Genomic DNA, 18,117 nt, shown 5'->3' with positions numbered 1-18,117 from the left:
CATTGCCCTTTTCCAGAAATCCCATTTCTAAGCTGTTCAAAGTCCTTTTGTTACTTTCCAAGGATGGTGCTTACAGGAGGAAAACAAACAAACAAACAAACGCAAATTGACAAGAGTTGGAGAAGCTAAAGGAAAGAAGAGATCAAAAAATTTTTTGGGATTGAGAGACATGGCAATGGAAACAGGTCTTGGTAGACTTATTTTCCCTTCTCTAGAGCACCGTGAAGCAGAAGAGGGCATCCAAAAAGAAAAGGTAAAATATGGACAAATTTAAGTTTTCTGAAAAGTCAATGAGGTGCCTATCAAAGAGTCCTTGGGCTTCCCTGGTGGCACGGTGGTTGAGAGTCCGCCTGCCAGTGCAGGGGACGCGGGTTCGTGCCCCGGTCTGGGAGGATCCCGCATGCCACGGAGCGGCTGGGCCCGTGAGCCACGGCCGCTGAGCCTGCGCGTCCGGAGCCTGTGCTCCGCAGCAGGAGAGGCCACAACAGTGAGAGGCCCGCGTATCGCAAAAAAAAAAGAGTCCCTGAACTTATACCATTAAAAAAAAAAAAAAGGGGGAATTAGAGAAATTTTGCATGTAAAAAAGGCTGACTTTCTTCTTAAACCTTAATTCCGCTGTGAACACCTGAGCAGGGCACTTGCAATGGGCTATTTTCAAGGTCTTTCTAAATATGGAGGTCCAGTGCAGGTGTGTTTACAGGAAGTCATGTGATCCAAAGGCTGGCCATGCCTTCTGATAAAACCATGTTTGCTGTACATCAGTATTCCAGAAGCAACTTATAAAGAAATGATTTAATTATAATTTCCCAGTATTTCATAATAATTACTACTCTAAAAAAATAATAAATCTACCAAACGAGGTGTGGGAAGATGTTCTAATTTAATTTGTATCAATGCCCCAGAGAACTAGATTCCATTCTAAATGACTCATATGGGAACAGTACTGCTTACCATTTAAATATATAATGTTCTCCCAAGCTCCAAAGCAGCCCTTTCCACACTGCCTAAGGACACCTCCCGCTGAACATCCTTCAGCTATCTTAAACTCAAGCAGCCTGAAACAAACACGTCAGTTTTTTTAAATCCCAAACAAATTCTCCTCTTCATTTCCTTCTTTGTAGAAAGAACACTTCCAAGCTGTCACTCAACCAGCCTGGAATCCTCTGTGCCATTTGTACTGTACTTTGTCCCTCTTCCCCTCCAGTAAGCCAATTTTTCCCAGCCATGAAGATCCTCCGTCCCTCAACTGTTCCCAAAGTTCCGTTCTAACTTCGTGGATCAGCTACTGTCACTACCTCCTAATTGGTCTCCCCCATCTTTTTTCCAACTCAAAAGCACAAGCGATGGAGTCAGACTGCCTGAGATCAAATGGCAGCGATTACTCATAAGCCGAGTGGCCTTGGGCAAGTTCCATAACCCCTCTATATTAAAAGGCCTCACTTCCCTTATCTATGAAAGGGAGATAATAATGGGACCATACCTCATAGGGCTGTTCTGAGAATAAAATGAGATAATACTTGAAGGCACGTAGCACAGCGCCTGGCACACAGTGAGGCTCAATAAATGTTAGTGATTAAGATGCCTTTACTCGTTTCAGAGTCTTCCTTTTACCAGTAATGTATATTACAAAGCACTAATTCTGCATTCAAAGACCCCCAAATGCAGTCACTACTCAGGTATTCAGACTTTACCTTCTACTATTCCTTTACATATCACTTAAAAATTAGTCCAACTAGACCGCCAGCTGGTCCCCCCTAAGCATCGATCTCTTCCTCAGGGCCCTACTCTCTCATCGCTTCCTCCACATTGCATCTTCTTTCCAAACTTGGCAAGTCCTATCTTCCTACTTTAAGACTTGACTCAAATGCTCCCTGTTCCATAAAACCTTCCCGATTCTTCCAAAGTAGATGTACCATCTCCCTTCTCTGAAACTTCATTGCATTTTATTGATACATTTTTTTTAAAGACATGTGCCTTATTTTGCCAAGTCATTTGTGTGTTTGCTTTACTTATAACCTGACTAGACCCTAAGTTCCCTGAGATCACCGACCATGTCCTATTCATCTTTATATTCCCCCAAAGCCTCAACAACAGGGCATATTCATTTATTCACAATGATTTATTGAGCTTCTGTGTGTCAGAAAGCGTTGAGAGTTGCTGTCCAACAAATACTCATTGAACTGATGAGAACTACACAAGTTTGAGGCCAGGGCATGAATCTGATGACAAAGATTGGATACTAGGCTCTGTATAATGATAAAAGAGTTTGTAACTCATCCTAACCTCTGTGGAAGCATCACCTCTTCCTGCCTTTCAGCAGCCACTAACTAGCACTTTATCTTTTTTAAGAAGCAAACAGCCCATCACTTATTTTCAATTATGATAAAAATAAACAGCATGTCAGTCTCACAATCAGTCACCTTCATCCAAGACTGTAGAACATGTTATTGAAAATTCCTCTCTCATACAGTTGTGAGAGAAAGGCAACAAAAGGTTGTTTCTTCTCAGAACCATCCCTCTTCCTATCACCTCGAAAAGCCTCACACAAAAACCCAAATTTTCAATTTCAAAGCTGTGCCAGGTAGCAGGAAGCTCCGTCTCCTCAACCCACCCTGTACTTCAAGCATCTCTCTGGCATCGATAAACTTCTTTACCATTCCAGGTCTTTTTAAAAATGCCATGCAGGGCTTCCCTGGTGGCACAGTGGTTGAGAGTCCGCCTGCCGGTGCAGGGGACACGGGTTTGTGCCCCGGTCCGGGAGGATCCCACATGCCGCGGAGCGGCTGGGCCCGTGAGCCATGGCCACTGAGCCTGCGCGTCCGGAGCCTGTGCTCCGCAACGGGAGAGGCCACAACAGTGAGAGGCCTGTGTACCGCAAAAAAAAAAAAAAAAAAAGCCATGCAATGACCCTTTGGTCATATGGGTTAAAAAGTCCTAATTTTACCTCCTTAGCCGCTTAAAATTTCCCAAATGGAACTTTACTTCCTCAAATGTTGATTAGGTTCTGGATGAATGTTTGACAGATGCACCAGTAAATTCATCGACTCTCTGGCCTTTCCTCGTTTAAGTCATAGCAATGCCTCCAAAATTATCATTTAAGAAAATGACCAATTTAGAAAACTCTAAATCAAAAAGATACATGCATCCCAATGTTCACAGCAGCACTATTTACAATAGCCAAGACATGGAAGCAACCTAAATGTGCAACAACAGATGAACGGATAAAGAAGATGGGGCACATATATACAATGGAATATTACTCGGTCATAAAAAAGAATGAAATAATGTCATTTGCAGCAACAGGGATGCAACTAGAGATTATCATACTTAGTGAAGTAAGTCAGACACAGAAAGACAAACCATATGATATCACTTTATGTGGAATCTAAAAAAAAATGATACAGATGCACTCATTTACAAAACAGAAATAGACTCACAGACATAGAAAACAAACTTATGGTTGCCAAAGGGGATAGCAGGGGCTAGGGAGACCAAATTAGGAGTTTGAGATGAACAGATACACACTACCTCAGGGGTCCCCCAAGCAGGCCGCACAGCAGAAAGTGAGCGCGGCAAGCGAGCAAGTGAAGCAAGCAAGCTTCACCTGCCGCTCCCCATCGCTCACATTACCGTCTGAACCAACCCCCCGCCCCGTGGAAACAACTGTCTTCCAAGAAACTGGTCCCTGGTGCCAAAAAGGTTGGGGACCGCTGCACGACTTTATATAAAATAGGTAAACAACAAGGACCTACTGTATAGCACAGGGAACTATACTCGATATTTTGTAATAACCTGTAATGGAAAAGAGTCTGAAAAAGAATGTGCATATATATTGTGTTTGTGTGTGTGTGTATAACTGAATCACTCTGCTGTACGCTTAAAATTAACACAACCTTGTACATTAACTCTACTTCCATTTTTTTTCTAAATGCCCGATTTTGCCAAATCTGATGTCAGGCAAACAATCTCCTGTTCTCAGCCCCATTCGACAGGTGAGGTGACAGAGGCTCAAGGTAACACAGCCAACTGAACAGCAGGCCTGAACCATCAGCAGGGCCTTCAGACGCCTCCAAGCTCTCCTGCCTTCCACCTCCTCCAGTTACCACTTGCACCCACTCGGTGAGCACTTACTTGTGCCTGAAAGCAGAAACAAAGGAGCAATACTGGCAGCTGTACTTGTCCTCGCGGGTAAACATGGCCAGGGCCAGATGGCTCCTCTCATGAGAACGCAGCCCCTGCATGGACATCAGGACTCTGTCACATTGACTACAATGGTATCCCCCCGGCCGGGTTTCATCCTCCAACATTCCATCAAGCAAGCAGTGTTCACCATCCACCCGGTCCACCAGGGCGCCACTGGCATCTTTGGCTGCTTCCAGTCCATCCAGGAACAAGTGGGAAGGGTCTTCAGCCTCCTGCTAAGAGAACCACACACACACACATGCCCCACCAACAAAATAAATATCCATCATCATCGCTCCCAGCTCTCCTCCTCTCCCTTCATTCTCCCAAACTCCTGTTACGCATGTCCTGTTAAGGCTTCCTCCCCTGCCTCTCCAGCTCCCCCTAGAGGGAGGGCAAACCCAACTGGCATCCTTCATGCAGTGGTGGTGATGTGAGGGCAACATATCCGGACACAGGTTGCTACTGTCTGGGAAAGGTGAGGGAGCGGCTCTCCCACTTTGAAGACAATTCACTCACTTACCTTCTATCTTAAAGAGAAAATTCAAATTGGGATCCTACCAAAACTGATATAAAGCAAGTTAGGGTTATGGCTCAGAGAAAGGAAGAGAGGAAGGGAGGGGAAAAAGGAGAATGGTGTGGGCCCTTGGGAGCCTTGGAACACCCTCGGGAAATGAAGGAAACTGGAAGATCCAGCCCTCTGCCACCACGCTCATCCCCATCTCACAGATGGTGACATCACCCCTTAACCGAAGGTTGCTGTATAATCAATTCAAAAAATTAAGAAGCAGCCTAGCCAGGTTTGGGGTGGCTCCTCTGGATTACTGATTACTCAGGAAGAGCCACTGTCTCCCTCGAGCAATTATGGGACACGAGGCTGGGACACACCCTGGTGGCGGGCAAGAAGCTGACTGATGCTGTCCCGGTGCCACTCACTGCTGTGCCGCCAGCCGGAAGGCTTCAGTCTTCAATGGGAAGAGCGGAAGCTTCGCCTCCATGCCACATTGGCAAAACAGGACTCAAGATCAAGAAGGGCCGATGACAGAAATGCATTCACGTATCCAGAGAGACAGAGCAGAGCCCTGAACTGACTTCTCTGCTCAACACTAAGTGGTCAGCAATATCCTGGAAGGCAGGGATGGCGGCTTGCTCACTGATACAGTGGCTCATTTTAGGATTATGATCTTCAAACCAGGTGGCCTAATACTGGTTGGGGGCAGAGAGAAGGTGCTCGTCAGTGACACAGAGGGAGAGGGGATGGAGGAGACAAATCAGGTCAAAGGGCTCAGAGGGCCGACTGTGACCTGAAGGCTTTCAGGTTTAGATTTAACGTTTCTTAACGCTCCTCTGGGGACCCAGGATAAGGAGTAAAAGACAGATTCTCCCGGGCTCTCTGCACCGTGGCCAGATGAGAACAGCAAGAAGTCAGGCAGGGGGAGGCGCAGAAGAGGATGGGAACAGAACCCACTGGACTCCTCTCAAGAGCCCAGGCCGCTTGGAAAAGCAAACACCTAATGGCACTTAAATGCAGCACAGAAGGGAGACCCAAAGCCTCCTGTACCGAGAGGCCCGGATCTTCTGTTTCCACCAGACTATCCGCGTGGAAGGGAACCAGATCGAAACGCAACCGGGTCGAAACACGGAAGATGAGGAGGATCCAACCTGTAAAGAAATCAAAACAAGCCAGACCGATCCCAGCATAACTCAGGAACGCCCACACCTGGGGTCGCCCTTTCCTGAGTGGCTCTGAGCAACGGCGTGAATTAGGAACTCGAAGGGCTCACACACAAGACTCCTCATCCAGACCTTCCCAGTGCTCACCTTCACGGCGGCTGACACGGCCGGGACACTGCCGTACTGGACGTGCTTGCGCAGGTGGTTGCAGATGGCCCGGAGCGTCGGATGCACTTCCACACAGAATTTACATTTGTAGCCCACCACCTTCCTCTCCTTGATCTTTGGCACCTCTTCTAAGTGACCAAAAGGCTGGTAAAATACAGTGGTAGCCATCAGTACTCCGAGCCCTCCCTCAATGGCCGGCATTTATTCTTGCAGCTTACTAGCAGATTTTACGTTAAAGCAGATTAGCAGGTTAAAAACCAAGGGAGATAACACGCGAGCATTTTTACATAACAAATTCGTCAGGGGCGAGGCGCGCTGCCCACTGTGCACGCGCGCGAAGTCTCCGGAACCCAAACAGGTTACAGCTTGTGAGGAGAGAAGATCTCGGTGCAGAAGCCTCATTGTCACTGCCACCAAGTGATCTGGTTTTCAAACCAATTTTTCAACTACACAGGTGAAACGTCGCGTAGCTATGCCATTAGCAGACTTCTTGACCAGAAAAGAAAAAGAAGAAGAAAAAAAAAAAAACTCTACTCCTGGAGACGTTAGGTTCCTGTAGCCGACACTGCAAACCAAGACATGGCTGAGAAGCGCTAACGATACCAAGACACGGCCCGCAACTGCCTTGGGAAAGAGAGCGAGCGTTGTCCTGTAACTAGGCCTCGGAGAAGGCTACTTGGCAGAGAGAAATACAGAAAAGCCACCCGACCCTCCCCTGGGGAACCTTGGGAGGGGCGAGAGGGAGGGGGACGGGGCGGTGGAGAAGGGTGAGCGTAGAATGCGGGCGGGATAATCAAGCTCGAAATGTTTAATTGACTTATTGAGCTCTCTGGCAGGCTAAGTCACTAGGAAGCCCGTAGCGGTTTGGCTGGCAGCGAAGACGTGCATGTGGGCACCAGTGATGAGAGGCCTCCTGGGGGAAGGGAAAGCAAAACATATCCTTACCCTCTCTTGTTTGAAATCTGCAAAAGCACCATCTGCATATTTCTGCTTGCTCAAAAGCTGTTTCCGCCTCTCCTGACGTTTGGCACGCTTCTGGAATTCCTCATTGTGAATGTTCAAGTGTGAGGTCAGCTCCGCCGTGCTTTGCAGTTTGCTATCGCAGTGCTTGCACTGGTAGGCGGAGCTCTGCGGGCGGGGGCCGCCGCCCAGGATGACGAAGTCCCTCTTGAGGTCCCGGCTGTGGTGGTCCGTGTAATGCATGCAGAGCAGCTCTGCCGTGCTGAAGGACAGCTTGAAGCACTTGATGCAGCGGAAAGGGAGCCACTCGATCTCCTGCCCGTCGCTGCCCTCCACCTCGGTTTTCTCGAAGCCGCCTCGCTCGTCCTCTTCCATCAGCACCGGCTTCTCGTGCTCGTCGGCGTAGACGGCGGTGAAGTAGCCCCCCAGCTTGCTGGCGTGCTGCTTCTTGGGGAACACCCCCGGGTGGCGCTTCATGTAGTGGGACACGATGCCCTTCTTGCTGAAGGACTGGAAGGGGCACAGGGAGCACTTCTTCTTCTCCACGGCGCGCCGGAGCTCCTCGCTGAGCTGCGGGGAGTCGTCCTTGGGCGGCGACGGGATGATCACCTTGTTAGGCTTGTCGCTGATGGTCCTGGAGGCCGCCAGGCAGTGCGTGTAGTAGGCGTCGATGTCGTGGCGCTTCTGGTAGTGGGCGGCCAGCCCCTTGCGGATGGGGTTGGTGTAGGCACACAGGGCGCACTTGAAGAGGTTGTTTTTGCCCTCGGGCTGGGCGCGCACGTTGTTGTGCTTGATGCGGTAGTGCCGGGCTATGCCCTTCCGCGTGGAGCAGAAGTACTTGCAGAGCTGGCAGCGGAACACAGTGTGGGACACCAGGTGCGAGGTAGCGAAGTGAGACGTGGACACGGGCTCCTCTCCCACCTCGTCCTCGGTAACGGAGACTTGGGAGGGGCTCACTTCAGTGGTTATCTCGGGCTCGAGGGTCATGGGCAGCTTCGGGGGAGACTGGGAAAAGACATCGAATTCGGGCTGGTTGTGGTACTTCTCATAGTGGATCTTGAGCTTCTCCAGAGTGCCGTGCGTGTAGGGACACAGTTTGCAGCGGTAGGCGCCGTACCCTTGCTTGAAGATCCTGCTCGTCTCCTCCACGTCGTTCTGGGCTATGTCGGCGGACTGCTCCACGTCGTGCACGAAGTCCTCGGCAGTCACCTTGATGGACGGGTGTCGCTTCTGGTAGTGGGTCAGGACACCGTGGATGCGGGTGTTGATGTAGGGGCAATGCCTGCATTTGTAGACGGCGCCCGGGTTGATGTCGATATCCTGGGCAAAGTCAGCAGCCTTCACTTTCATGCCTGGGTGCTTCTTCCCATAATGGGTCAGAAGGCCGTGCAGGTTGTTATACTCAGACTGGCACACGGTGCACTGGTACGGGGTAGAGGAGATGGCGGGGTTGGCTGATGCTAGCTGGAGGCTCTTCTCCGGGGAAAGCCTGGCATCCTCGGGGCATTCAGCTTCCTGCTCGGGGAGCGGGGCAGGCATACTGTTTTCACAATTCACAGGGCCCACGAGCTCTTCAGGCGGAGGGATGGGATTCTCGACAGCATCTTTCTCCTTGATGATATCCAGCAGCACGGACTCGTCCCCGTTCATGGCCCAGGGGTGGAACGCTTGGTAGTGATTGGTGATGTCCCAGATGGAGACAGCCTCAAAAACACAGTCTCGGCATCTGTACGTTTTGGCTTCAGCTGGCATCGTGAGAGAGGGAGGGGATGGGTCTGGCCCAGCCCAGAGCTTGGTGGCCATGTACGTATAATCAACGTAATGTTCGGGATGCCTCCTCTGATAATGGAGGAGCAAACCGTTGGGATCTGTGTGGGAATAGATGCACCACTCGCAGTGGTAGCCAGCTTCTATCAAGCCATCTAGAAATGCCCACCGCATGATGGACGTGACTGTGGCCTTCAGGGCAGGGTGGTCTTTCTTGATATGCTTCCTCAGTGCATAAAAGTAGGGGGAGGTGTACGAGCACTGCCGACACTTGAGCGCCCGGAGTTTCGTTCTGTCCCGCTCCACGTTCGAGGGAGGGACCAGCACGCAGCCGGCAGGCTGCTTCTGGTTACGGTCGCAGAGGCTTCGGATGGTGGCCGTGTGCTGCCGGATCACGTCCGCGTTGGCCTTGAAGTCTCGGTGCTTCTTCTGATAATGGATGAGGACACCTTTGACTGTGCGGTTCCCGTAATCACAGTGCTGGCAGAAGAACATCTCGCTCTCCGCGGGAGGGCCGTCTCTCTCGGAGCCGCTCCGGCCAAGCTGCTGCCTGGGGGCCGGTGCCCGGGGGGAGCCTTGGGGCCCATCGGCCCCTCGCATCATTGCGGCTGTGGGAGGAGCCTGTCTGATATATTTGGCGGTAACCTTTATCTCTGGGTGTCTTTTCTGGTAGTGGACAAGGACTCCCACAACTGACCGATTGCTGTAGGAGCAGTGTTTGCAGTAGTAAAGCTCGGTACCGAGGTCTGGTGGCGGGGGCGGTGGGGGGGGTGGGGAACCCATGGCGGATATTTTGGGAGACACTGGAGCACCCACCTCAAATGACAACCGAGAAAGGGCAGAGCCCCTGTCCACAGACACCATTCGCATGGTTTTCTGGATCCTAAAGTAGGAGGCCTTTTCTTCCGGGTGTTTCTTCTGATAATGAACCAACACAGAGTGCATGTTGGGGCTCGCGAAGGAGCAAACGTCACAATCGTACACGACAACGGTGCTGACCGAGGGGTCCTTCTGATTTTCACATTCTGGAGGAAAGGTCTTGGAAGGGGTGTTCTTAGGGAACGGAGCTGGCACCCCGCCGCCACGGGCCACGGCAGCCGACGCGGCCATGTTCTTGGGAGCCGAGTTCAGGATCTCCCTCAGCGTCTGGGACTCCGTGTTCGGCCCCTCCTGCTGCTCCACCACGTAGCTCGAAAATATCATCGCATTGTTAATCTTGACGGTGGGATGCATTCTCTGGTAATGTGGCATCAGGCTTCGGACGTTGGGGCTCGTGTAGGAACAAAACCGACACCGGTAGATCAGGTCCGAGTGGTCGAAGTTGAGGACGTTCATGGCTTCTGGGTGGTGTTCGCCGTAATGCTGCTGCAGGTCTTCGAAGTTGGTATAATCGATGTAGCATTCCAGGCACCTGTACACTGCGCTGTGATCGTTGGGGTCCAAGATGTACCTGAAGCTGAATTTAATGTACGGGTGCATGCGCTGGTAGTGGGTGCTGACGCTCCGGGCAGATTTGTTGTTGAAGTCACAGTGTTTGCAATAATAAAGCCTTCCCGAGTCACTAAAGTCCGCGTTTTCATTACCGTGCTCAGTTCCGTAGATAGGAGTCTGGGTGTTGAGCAGAGTAGCGCTGGAAACCTGGTGATCTTTCATGTTCACGGAGGAGCCGTAATAATCCTCTTCATCTTCAGAAAGGGTGAGCTCTATCTCAGCCCCGTTGGTGGCATTGTAATCGTGGGTGACAGTTCTGAAGTTGGGCTCCTTCTGGGGCTCAGGGGCATCTCTCGCCCAGATCTGCTGCGCTGAGAAGGATGTGGGCACCTCCAGGACGGGCTCTGGCGGCTCTTCTTCCCGGTCCAGCTCCACCTCAATCTCCACTTCGTTGTCTTCCTCTTCCTCCTCGTCATCCTCCACGTTGATCACCGCATCTTCCTGCTGTTTGGTTTGGTTAATTCTGCTCTGCAGGTTGCTTGCTATCTCGTCAATCCGGGTCCTCTTCTTCACGGGCGATAAGTCGAGAGGAAAGTCATTAGCGAGTTTCCTAGAAGCCTTAGCTACAAAATTGTTCTTGGAGGACAGCCCAAGAATTGAGGTCTGACTTTTCTTCACAGTGTTGCTGGAAGAGGGGTGGCTGTCTGTCTCGCCGTCCGCTGGCAGGCTGGAGGGCTGCCCCTCGAATTTTGGCAAGTTGTCGCAGAAGGAGTGCTTGTGCTGCTGATGAACCCTCAGCCCTTTCAGAGTCGTGGTGGAGTAATTACACATGGTGCACTTGTAGGGGTGCAGGGGCGGGGCCTGCGTGGGCGGCGGGGGCGGGGGCGGCACCTGATGGGGCGGCTGTAGCTGCGGCGGCTGAGGCTGTGACGGAGGCGCGGGTGGTGGCGGCGGCGGCGGGGGCGGCTGCTGCTGCTGCAGGGGCTCCAGCACGACCCCCGACTTTCTCCCATTGATGCTCGAGCTCTCGTACGACACGACACCTTCGTGCAGCGGGGAAGCAATGCTTTCGCTCTGGGAATTCACAGCATCCCAGTCTGACGTTGTACCCGTGTGACACTGTTTGTGAGCCCCAAGTTTTAACGAGCTCTTGCAAGTAAATGGACATTCATCACATTTGTAGACGGCTGTCTTTCCGGATAAGTGGATGTTTTCTATGTGACGGGAGATGCTACGTCGATGCATGGTGAGGAACGGACAAAAGGGGCACTGGAACCTGTTCATGAATCTTCTAAATGGGATCCCCTTGGTCTCCAATAATTTGTTGCCCTCTGAGCCCATCAGCTGCTCCGTGGACATGCCTGCTGTCTGATGATCCAGAGCAGTTAAGCCATTCTCACTGTCTATTTCATTTAACTCTTCATCGGAACTAGAGTCATTCAGCATGCTGTTAGTTTCCAGGTCGGCAGAAGAATTGGTCATGTCAGTCATTCCGTAACGGGATCTCTCTGCCAAGTTGACGAGGCCAGAATTGTGAGGTGACTTCGGCTTCATCTGAGGGTAAGACATGGGCGAAAACTTGGAAGCGGAAGAAGAATTGGGTCTCATGATGGAGTTGCCGATGGAGCCCCTGAAGGTGGAGACGTTAGTGTTGGGTAGCTCCCGGCTGGCAGCATTCATAGACAGATAGGTGGAGTTAGAAGTGGGGCTGGGGGCGTTCTTGTTCTGCACATCAGGCAGATTAGTCCCTTCTTGCTGCTGCCTGAGACTGGACAGGATCTTGACCATGCTGCGGTGTTTCTTCATCATGTGGTCACACCAGCGTTCCCGGCGGGGGGTCTGATAGCTGCACCACTCACAGCAAAAGTTGCCTCGAGACTTGGTCAGAGGCTTGACCATAGATTCTAGGATGCTGCGCTCCACGACCTCCGCCGGCAGTTCCTTGCAGGGGTCCTGCAGGGACACGGGCGGGACCACTGGGTCTGGCATCGGAGCAGGGGCAGGGGGAGGAGCAGTGGTCTCCTTCAAATTGTTTTTGTGATACATCTTCTGATGCTTAATTATTCTTGCCCTCCTTGGTGACTTGTATGTGCAAAACTGGCAAGAGAAGACCTTTCCGAATCCCTCGTGCATCATGATATTATAATTTAAGGATCCTGGAACAGGGGGTCCTGCCGAACTCCCTTCAGCTTGAGCTCCGTGGACCTTCCTAGTGTGCTCAATGAGGAGGTTTTTTGACCTGAAGTAGCGTACGCAGAACTTGCATTGAAAAAACTTGTTTGTTGGTTTGGGATTAGAGGCAATATGCTGACCGTAATATCCTGGACTATGGCCATAGTAACTTCCGGTCCCCAATGCAGTTGCATTTTGACCTAAAGAGAAGGCATAAGGTAAGTGGGAAGAGAAAAGCAAAGCAAAAGCGAGTCACGAAATTCAATCATGCAAATCCATATTCTTTTCAATTATCCTTCATTAATAAACATCACATTCAAAAAGCCTAACATCTCAAGATGAGGCCCTGAAGAGTATTAACGAAGCGTTAACGAACATAAACACGTTGCGTCTCACGGACGGAAGGCAGCGCTCGGCTTCAGGTGCAAGAGTCTCCACATCTCGATTCATGTGCCACAGAGCTATGAAAATGCAAGTTTCACACACTGCAATATTCATTCTGGAACTTTCCAAGATACTACCCTGTGCTCCAAATTGAAAGGAAGCTGAGAAACAGAGGAAGCTGAAAGAACAATAACCTGGGCTACTCAAGAAGAGAAACGTGATGCCCAAACCACAAAAATGGCTCACAAATGAGAATTCCCTGGCGGTCCAGTGGTTAGGACTCGGCGTTTTTCCACTGCCGTGGTCCAGGTTCAATCCCTGGTCGGGGAACCTTTAAAAATCCCACAAGCCTTGCAGTGTGGCCAAAAAAAATGGCTCGCAAAGAGCAAGAAACTCTGTAGGAACTGTGCATGTCAAGAGCCACGGCTACAGACTCCTCGGTAGTGTATGCAGCCTGTTGCCTGTACTGATTGCCCTAAGGGACCTTGGAGACAGCCCTTTCCAGTGGACATTCATGACTTGTGCCCAATCTAGGCTCCAGACAGGTATGTGCGGTACCTTTGAAAAGCCCCAGGGCACAGTGGCCAGGGTCCACGCTGGCCAAGTCATAACGTCCATCCACACCAGGCTGCAGAACAAGGAGCACGTGATTAAGGCCCTCCACAGGGCCAAGTTCAAGTTCCCTGGCTACCAGAAGAGCCACATCTCCAAGAAGTGGGTGTTTACTAAGTTTAATGTGGATGACTTTGAAAACAAGGTGGCAGAAAAGCAGCTCATCCCGGATGGCTGTGAGGTCAGATACATCCCTAATCCTGGCCCTCTGGACAAATGGCGTACCCTGCACTCATGAGAGCCTTGGCACTGTCGGCCCCTCCTTACTCACGCCCACCAATAAGTCCTACTCTCCTGTCCAAAAAAAAAAAAAAAAGAACCACGGCTACAGGCAGGCTCAAACTAGATGAGGGCAGTGAAATACATCAGATATGCCGAGCCTAGGACAGATTTACCTGATAAGTCCTCTGCAATCACAAATTCATCCTTTATAGACGAAAACTCCACCTCTGTCTGGTTACTGGCATTCATGGACCCAGATCGCGGCTCATTCGCATTGTCTTCGGCAACATCCGTCGGCTGCAGAAATGCCGTGTGGACATCCTGGATATGCGCCTTGAGATCTTCATAAGACGGGGCTCTGAAGTCACAGCCATCGCACTGAAGCACCTCCATCATCTGGGTCTACTCTCTCACATTAGGAACCTGTGGTGGCAGAAGGCAGACGAAACACCTTAAGGCCTGCGCTCATTGCGTACCCCAAGCTGATGGGGCTACAAGTCCATTAATGGAAGAAATTCCAATATCGGCCATTTTCTCTCACTGGACTTTGCCAGATGGAACACTGGCCAAAGAAAGGAAATCAGACATAATAGGGATGGTGTCCTTGGCTTCGTAACTTCAAAGAAGGGGGAAAAAACCAGGTAAACTTTTTCTAGCTTGATGTATCTGCAAGTGCCATGTGTCAAAGAAACCCTTAATACTTCAAAAGTTGTAGCAGTTTCTGAATTTCTTGACTGGATTCAAATTTCTTGGTAGGTTAATACTGACTTGGATTCTGGCTGGGGCCAGTTTTATTTTTGAACCAGAATCTTCTCAGAAGTAAAGAGGTTGCCCATACAGAAGAAAGGACAAACTTCACTCTTCATTAGCTGTTTTAATACTATAAAACATGGATGTTTTATCACCAAATGGTGAAACAGTACTGAATCTCTGAGTGGCAGTAGGAAAAGCTTTTATTGTACCTTTTTATTCTTCTATTGTCTTAACTGATATTGCGGTACACCTCCTTCTTCCCTTCCTTAAACAGTTTATTTTTTTTTCATGAGCTAAATGGTTATTTGCTTTTTACTACCTACCAATTATAACCTAACAGCTTCTCCAATCTAATTAGGTCATAAAATATTTCTCAAGAGATTCTTAAACAACCAACTTTAGATGACAATCCAGTTTCTAGTTTCAGGTTGCACCCTGGTACCTCGATTTACACTAAGGCAACAGAAACGCACGTGGTTTGGAAGAAGGGCTTCTAAGGCAGGACTTTCTCTTTTTCTACTTCTCCCCTTTACAAATGTGGAGTGCATACTTGGCCATAACAAGCAGTGAACCTGATTTAGAATAAAGTAAAACTTGCCCGGCTGCCTCTGTCCTGCTATTTACTGTGTGATTGAAAGATACAGATAGCTTCACACGAACTCAATGGAGAGGCCCACCATTAAGAAGTTAAAACTGCATTAGAAGGCACAGACCTTCCTATTTAAGTTGAGATACCCAGTTATTATCTTAATGACTGAGTTACTTCACTGAGCTCATAGCAAACTCTACTGAGTCACTGTAATCTAGAACCAGATGTCCAAGGAACAAAAGCCACAAGCCAGATCTTTCGATACTCTGATCGTACGGCAACTTTCTATACTTTTATTGTCAAAGATCAATTATTTCTGCAGGAAGAATAAAGTGGAGAAATCTGTCAATGCCGTGAAAGGAGCTATGGCAGGAGGATTTTCTCTGAAAGAATGCTCCTGTGAAAATAACTCCTGGCAAGTCCAGCTCTGGACAGCCTGAGCTTGCAGAGTGAGACACACAGATATTTACCTTCTCCCCTTTCACCCAGCAATTTCTCTTTTCCAATAAACCCTGAACTGTGCACCAGAGTTCCTGTCAGCTAACTCAGCCTCCATATTCCCAGCCACACCAGCTTTTCTGTCTCAGCACCAACCCAAATTGTGTGGAAGAGGTTGCTATCAGCTCTGGATCAAATTACAGCCGTCACCGAGGCCCCACCCCACTTCTCCTTTTCGCACAGCCCATCAGACCTGAACACAAATTTTTCCATAGTGCAGACGACTCCTGCATTTAGAACACTTCACGGCAAAAAGGCAGATCATCCAGTGTGCGCTCCCCATCCCCCCAGCTTAGTCCTTTCATCTCAGCCAAACAAGCCACAGCTCTGCTGAATGTGTTTATCACACTTTCAGGAGATAGGAGCTCCTGCGTCACTGGAGCTCTAAGTCTCACTAAGCTGCCCTAGTCCTCTGAGCTTCAGGAGCGGCCATTTTAGCTCAGAGCCTCCCTTCTGAGCACAACATGGCTTCTCTGGGATGGATGCTGCCAGGCTGCCAGGCAGAGGGAACAGGAGAGGAGCAGCCTGGGCCCCTCCTCTGCCCTCCTCCTCCCAACAAAGGAGGAACTGTTTTCACTCCTTCCCGAAAAAGCAGCACCTCTCTCCTCCTCAAATGTCATTCACCAGGATCTCCGAAGGTTCTTTTATCCCATGCCTCATGGGCTAGTTCGTTCATCCCAGCACAGCCCTGGTTACCGCAGGACGTTCCTGGACCAGACCCTGTTCTCCAGCTGCCTTTGGGGGGTGGGCTGGAGGGGGGGAACCTCCAGAATGCCTTGGCTTCTTGGGAGTCGTCCTTCCACACACAGAAGACATACCATCCGACTCTGCTTGCCAGATTCCAAAGTCTAATGACCTTTGTTAATCACCAGCCAGTCTGTCTGCATCAGCAGACCCTGCCAACAGGCACACCCTTCAACACAAAGGCTGTAGCTATTCCTTTTAAAAGAGGTTCTCTGAAAGCTCCATTGTGTAGCCGAGAGGAAAACAAAATCTCTTCCCTTCAAAACTTCAAGCCTTTAGAAATAATGCAACAAAAGGCTTTCTGCTGTGTGTCTTTTGGAAAGTTTGAGCCTTGTTCGCACAACATCCACCAAAAAAATGACAGTTCTGCCCAAGGAAAGCAGGGCACCTTTGGCATTAAGTCATCCACCCCGAGATGAAATTCATCTCTCTGCACGGTTCTCTAATATCTTGGTGTCTTCCGAAGCTCTCAGCAAGGATTCAAACTTCGCTGGATGCAAACAAACCAACGGTCTCCTTGTTCTGCTACAAAGGAGATTAAAGGGTTAGGAGATCAGGAAAAAAAAAAAAAAAGCCACTGATTTGGAAAAAGAAGAGATGATGAAATTGATTTCCTAATAGGTTCTAGCTTTAATGTTGTTGCAGACTCTACCTCAAAAATAGCACAGAGCCTTAGAAGAGGTTAATCTCCAGGCTGCTGAGAGAACCAGCGTCTGGTTACCACTGAATGGCCTTCAATTGGATGTCTGCACCGAGTCCTCATATGAGGATGTAGCCTCCTCTGAAAGCCATTTTGTCTTTGTGCACACATTGCTCCTGGAGACGCTGACAGAAGAAAACAGAAATTGCCAGCATGGCCTAAACAATCAAAGACACAGAAACTTGATGTGTTTATGAGACTGAGGACGTACACATGGGCAAAAAGTGAGAGGAGGAGGCGGAGACGGAACAGGGGAGGAGAGAGACAAAGAAAGCTGGACCTGAGGATGACCCATCCATCAACTCGAGGATGTTTTTGCAGCAGATGGTAATCCTCTGAGAAACCAACAACAAAGATGGGAACAAAGATGAGAAATACTCTCTTGCATATTTGACTGTTTCATCAACCGAGAAAGAACAGCAACCCTAAAAGGCTAAACCAGACACTGAGCTGCTACCAAATGATGATTTAAAGTTAAAAGCCTTGATCTCCTATCTATTTACTTTATTTAAAAATTCTACTGCGATAATGAGATTAGCAGTATTTTTTTTTCCCACTGACCAAATCAGCAAAATCAAAAGCAGAAGAGGAAGCTTCTGAACTAACTGAAAGAAATGCTATTTCAAAAGGTCATGAGATGAATCTACGAATCAAACAAGCGTGTCCCCCCCACCGGCCCCATCTCCTACTCCCAATGCAATATCTCCAGGCCCCTCAAGGTCAAACAGGCATCGGAGGACTAGACTCGCAACACCACCCATGATGATGCCTTGGCAGGCAGATGAAAATGGATTCGTTCCCAAATAAGCTAGCACCTAATGTGATTAGTCCTCCTAATGCGAAACCTCTAGACCATACTAATTATCCACGACTCTGCACTACTGATTGCCACGTGTTGGTTTGTGCAATTTACATTGATAAGTCTAGAGTTTTCAAGAGGTGGGGTTTTGATGGGAAACCCAAAACCCAACTTTCCATATTGGACAAACCCTTGAAGACATATTTAAAGAAAATCCAGAGATCTTGTTAAGGATTGGGAATATACAGCTGAGAATGGGGATAGGGAAAGGATGGCCACCAGCTGCTCTTTCTCAGTCTTAAAAACACCAATTTTGAACTTATTTTCAAAACAGAAACAGACTCCCAGACATAGGAAACAAACTTATGGTTACCAAAGAGGGACGGGGGAGAGAGGGATAAATTAGGAGTTTGGGATTCACAGATACAAACTACTATATATAAAAAAAAGATGACAAGGTCC

General features: G+C 49.3%; 1 protein-coding gene across 1 annotated transcript in view; it reads right to left on the bottom strand.

The window, feature by feature from the left end:
• ZNF462 (zinc finger protein 462) overlaps positions 1-18,117 on the bottom strand; it is a 141,683-nt gene that overhangs the window by 72,116 nt on the left and 51,450 nt on the right. The window contains exons 2-5 of the mRNA XM_079705815.1: positions 13,746-13,995; positions 6,970-12,554; positions 6,004-6,168; positions 4,132-4,235 (exon numbers count right to left, since the gene is read on the bottom strand). Of these exons, the coding sequence (XP_079561941.1) occupies positions 4,132-4,235; positions 6,004-6,168; positions 6,970-12,554; positions 13,746-13,968 (6,077 nt within the window). The 5' untranslated portion in view covers positions 13,969-13,995. The remainder of the gene's footprint in view (positions 1-4,131; positions 4,236-6,003; positions 6,169-6,969; positions 12,555-13,745; positions 13,996-18,117) is intronic.

This window comes from Hyperoodon ampullatus (assembly GCF_949752795.1).
Source record: "Hyperoodon ampullatus genome assembly, chromosome: 6".
Classification (NCBI taxonomy): Eukaryota; Metazoa; Chordata; class Mammalia; order Artiodactyla; family Ziphiidae; genus Hyperoodon; species Hyperoodon ampullatus.
This window is presented reverse-complemented; position numbering and strand designations above follow the sequence as displayed.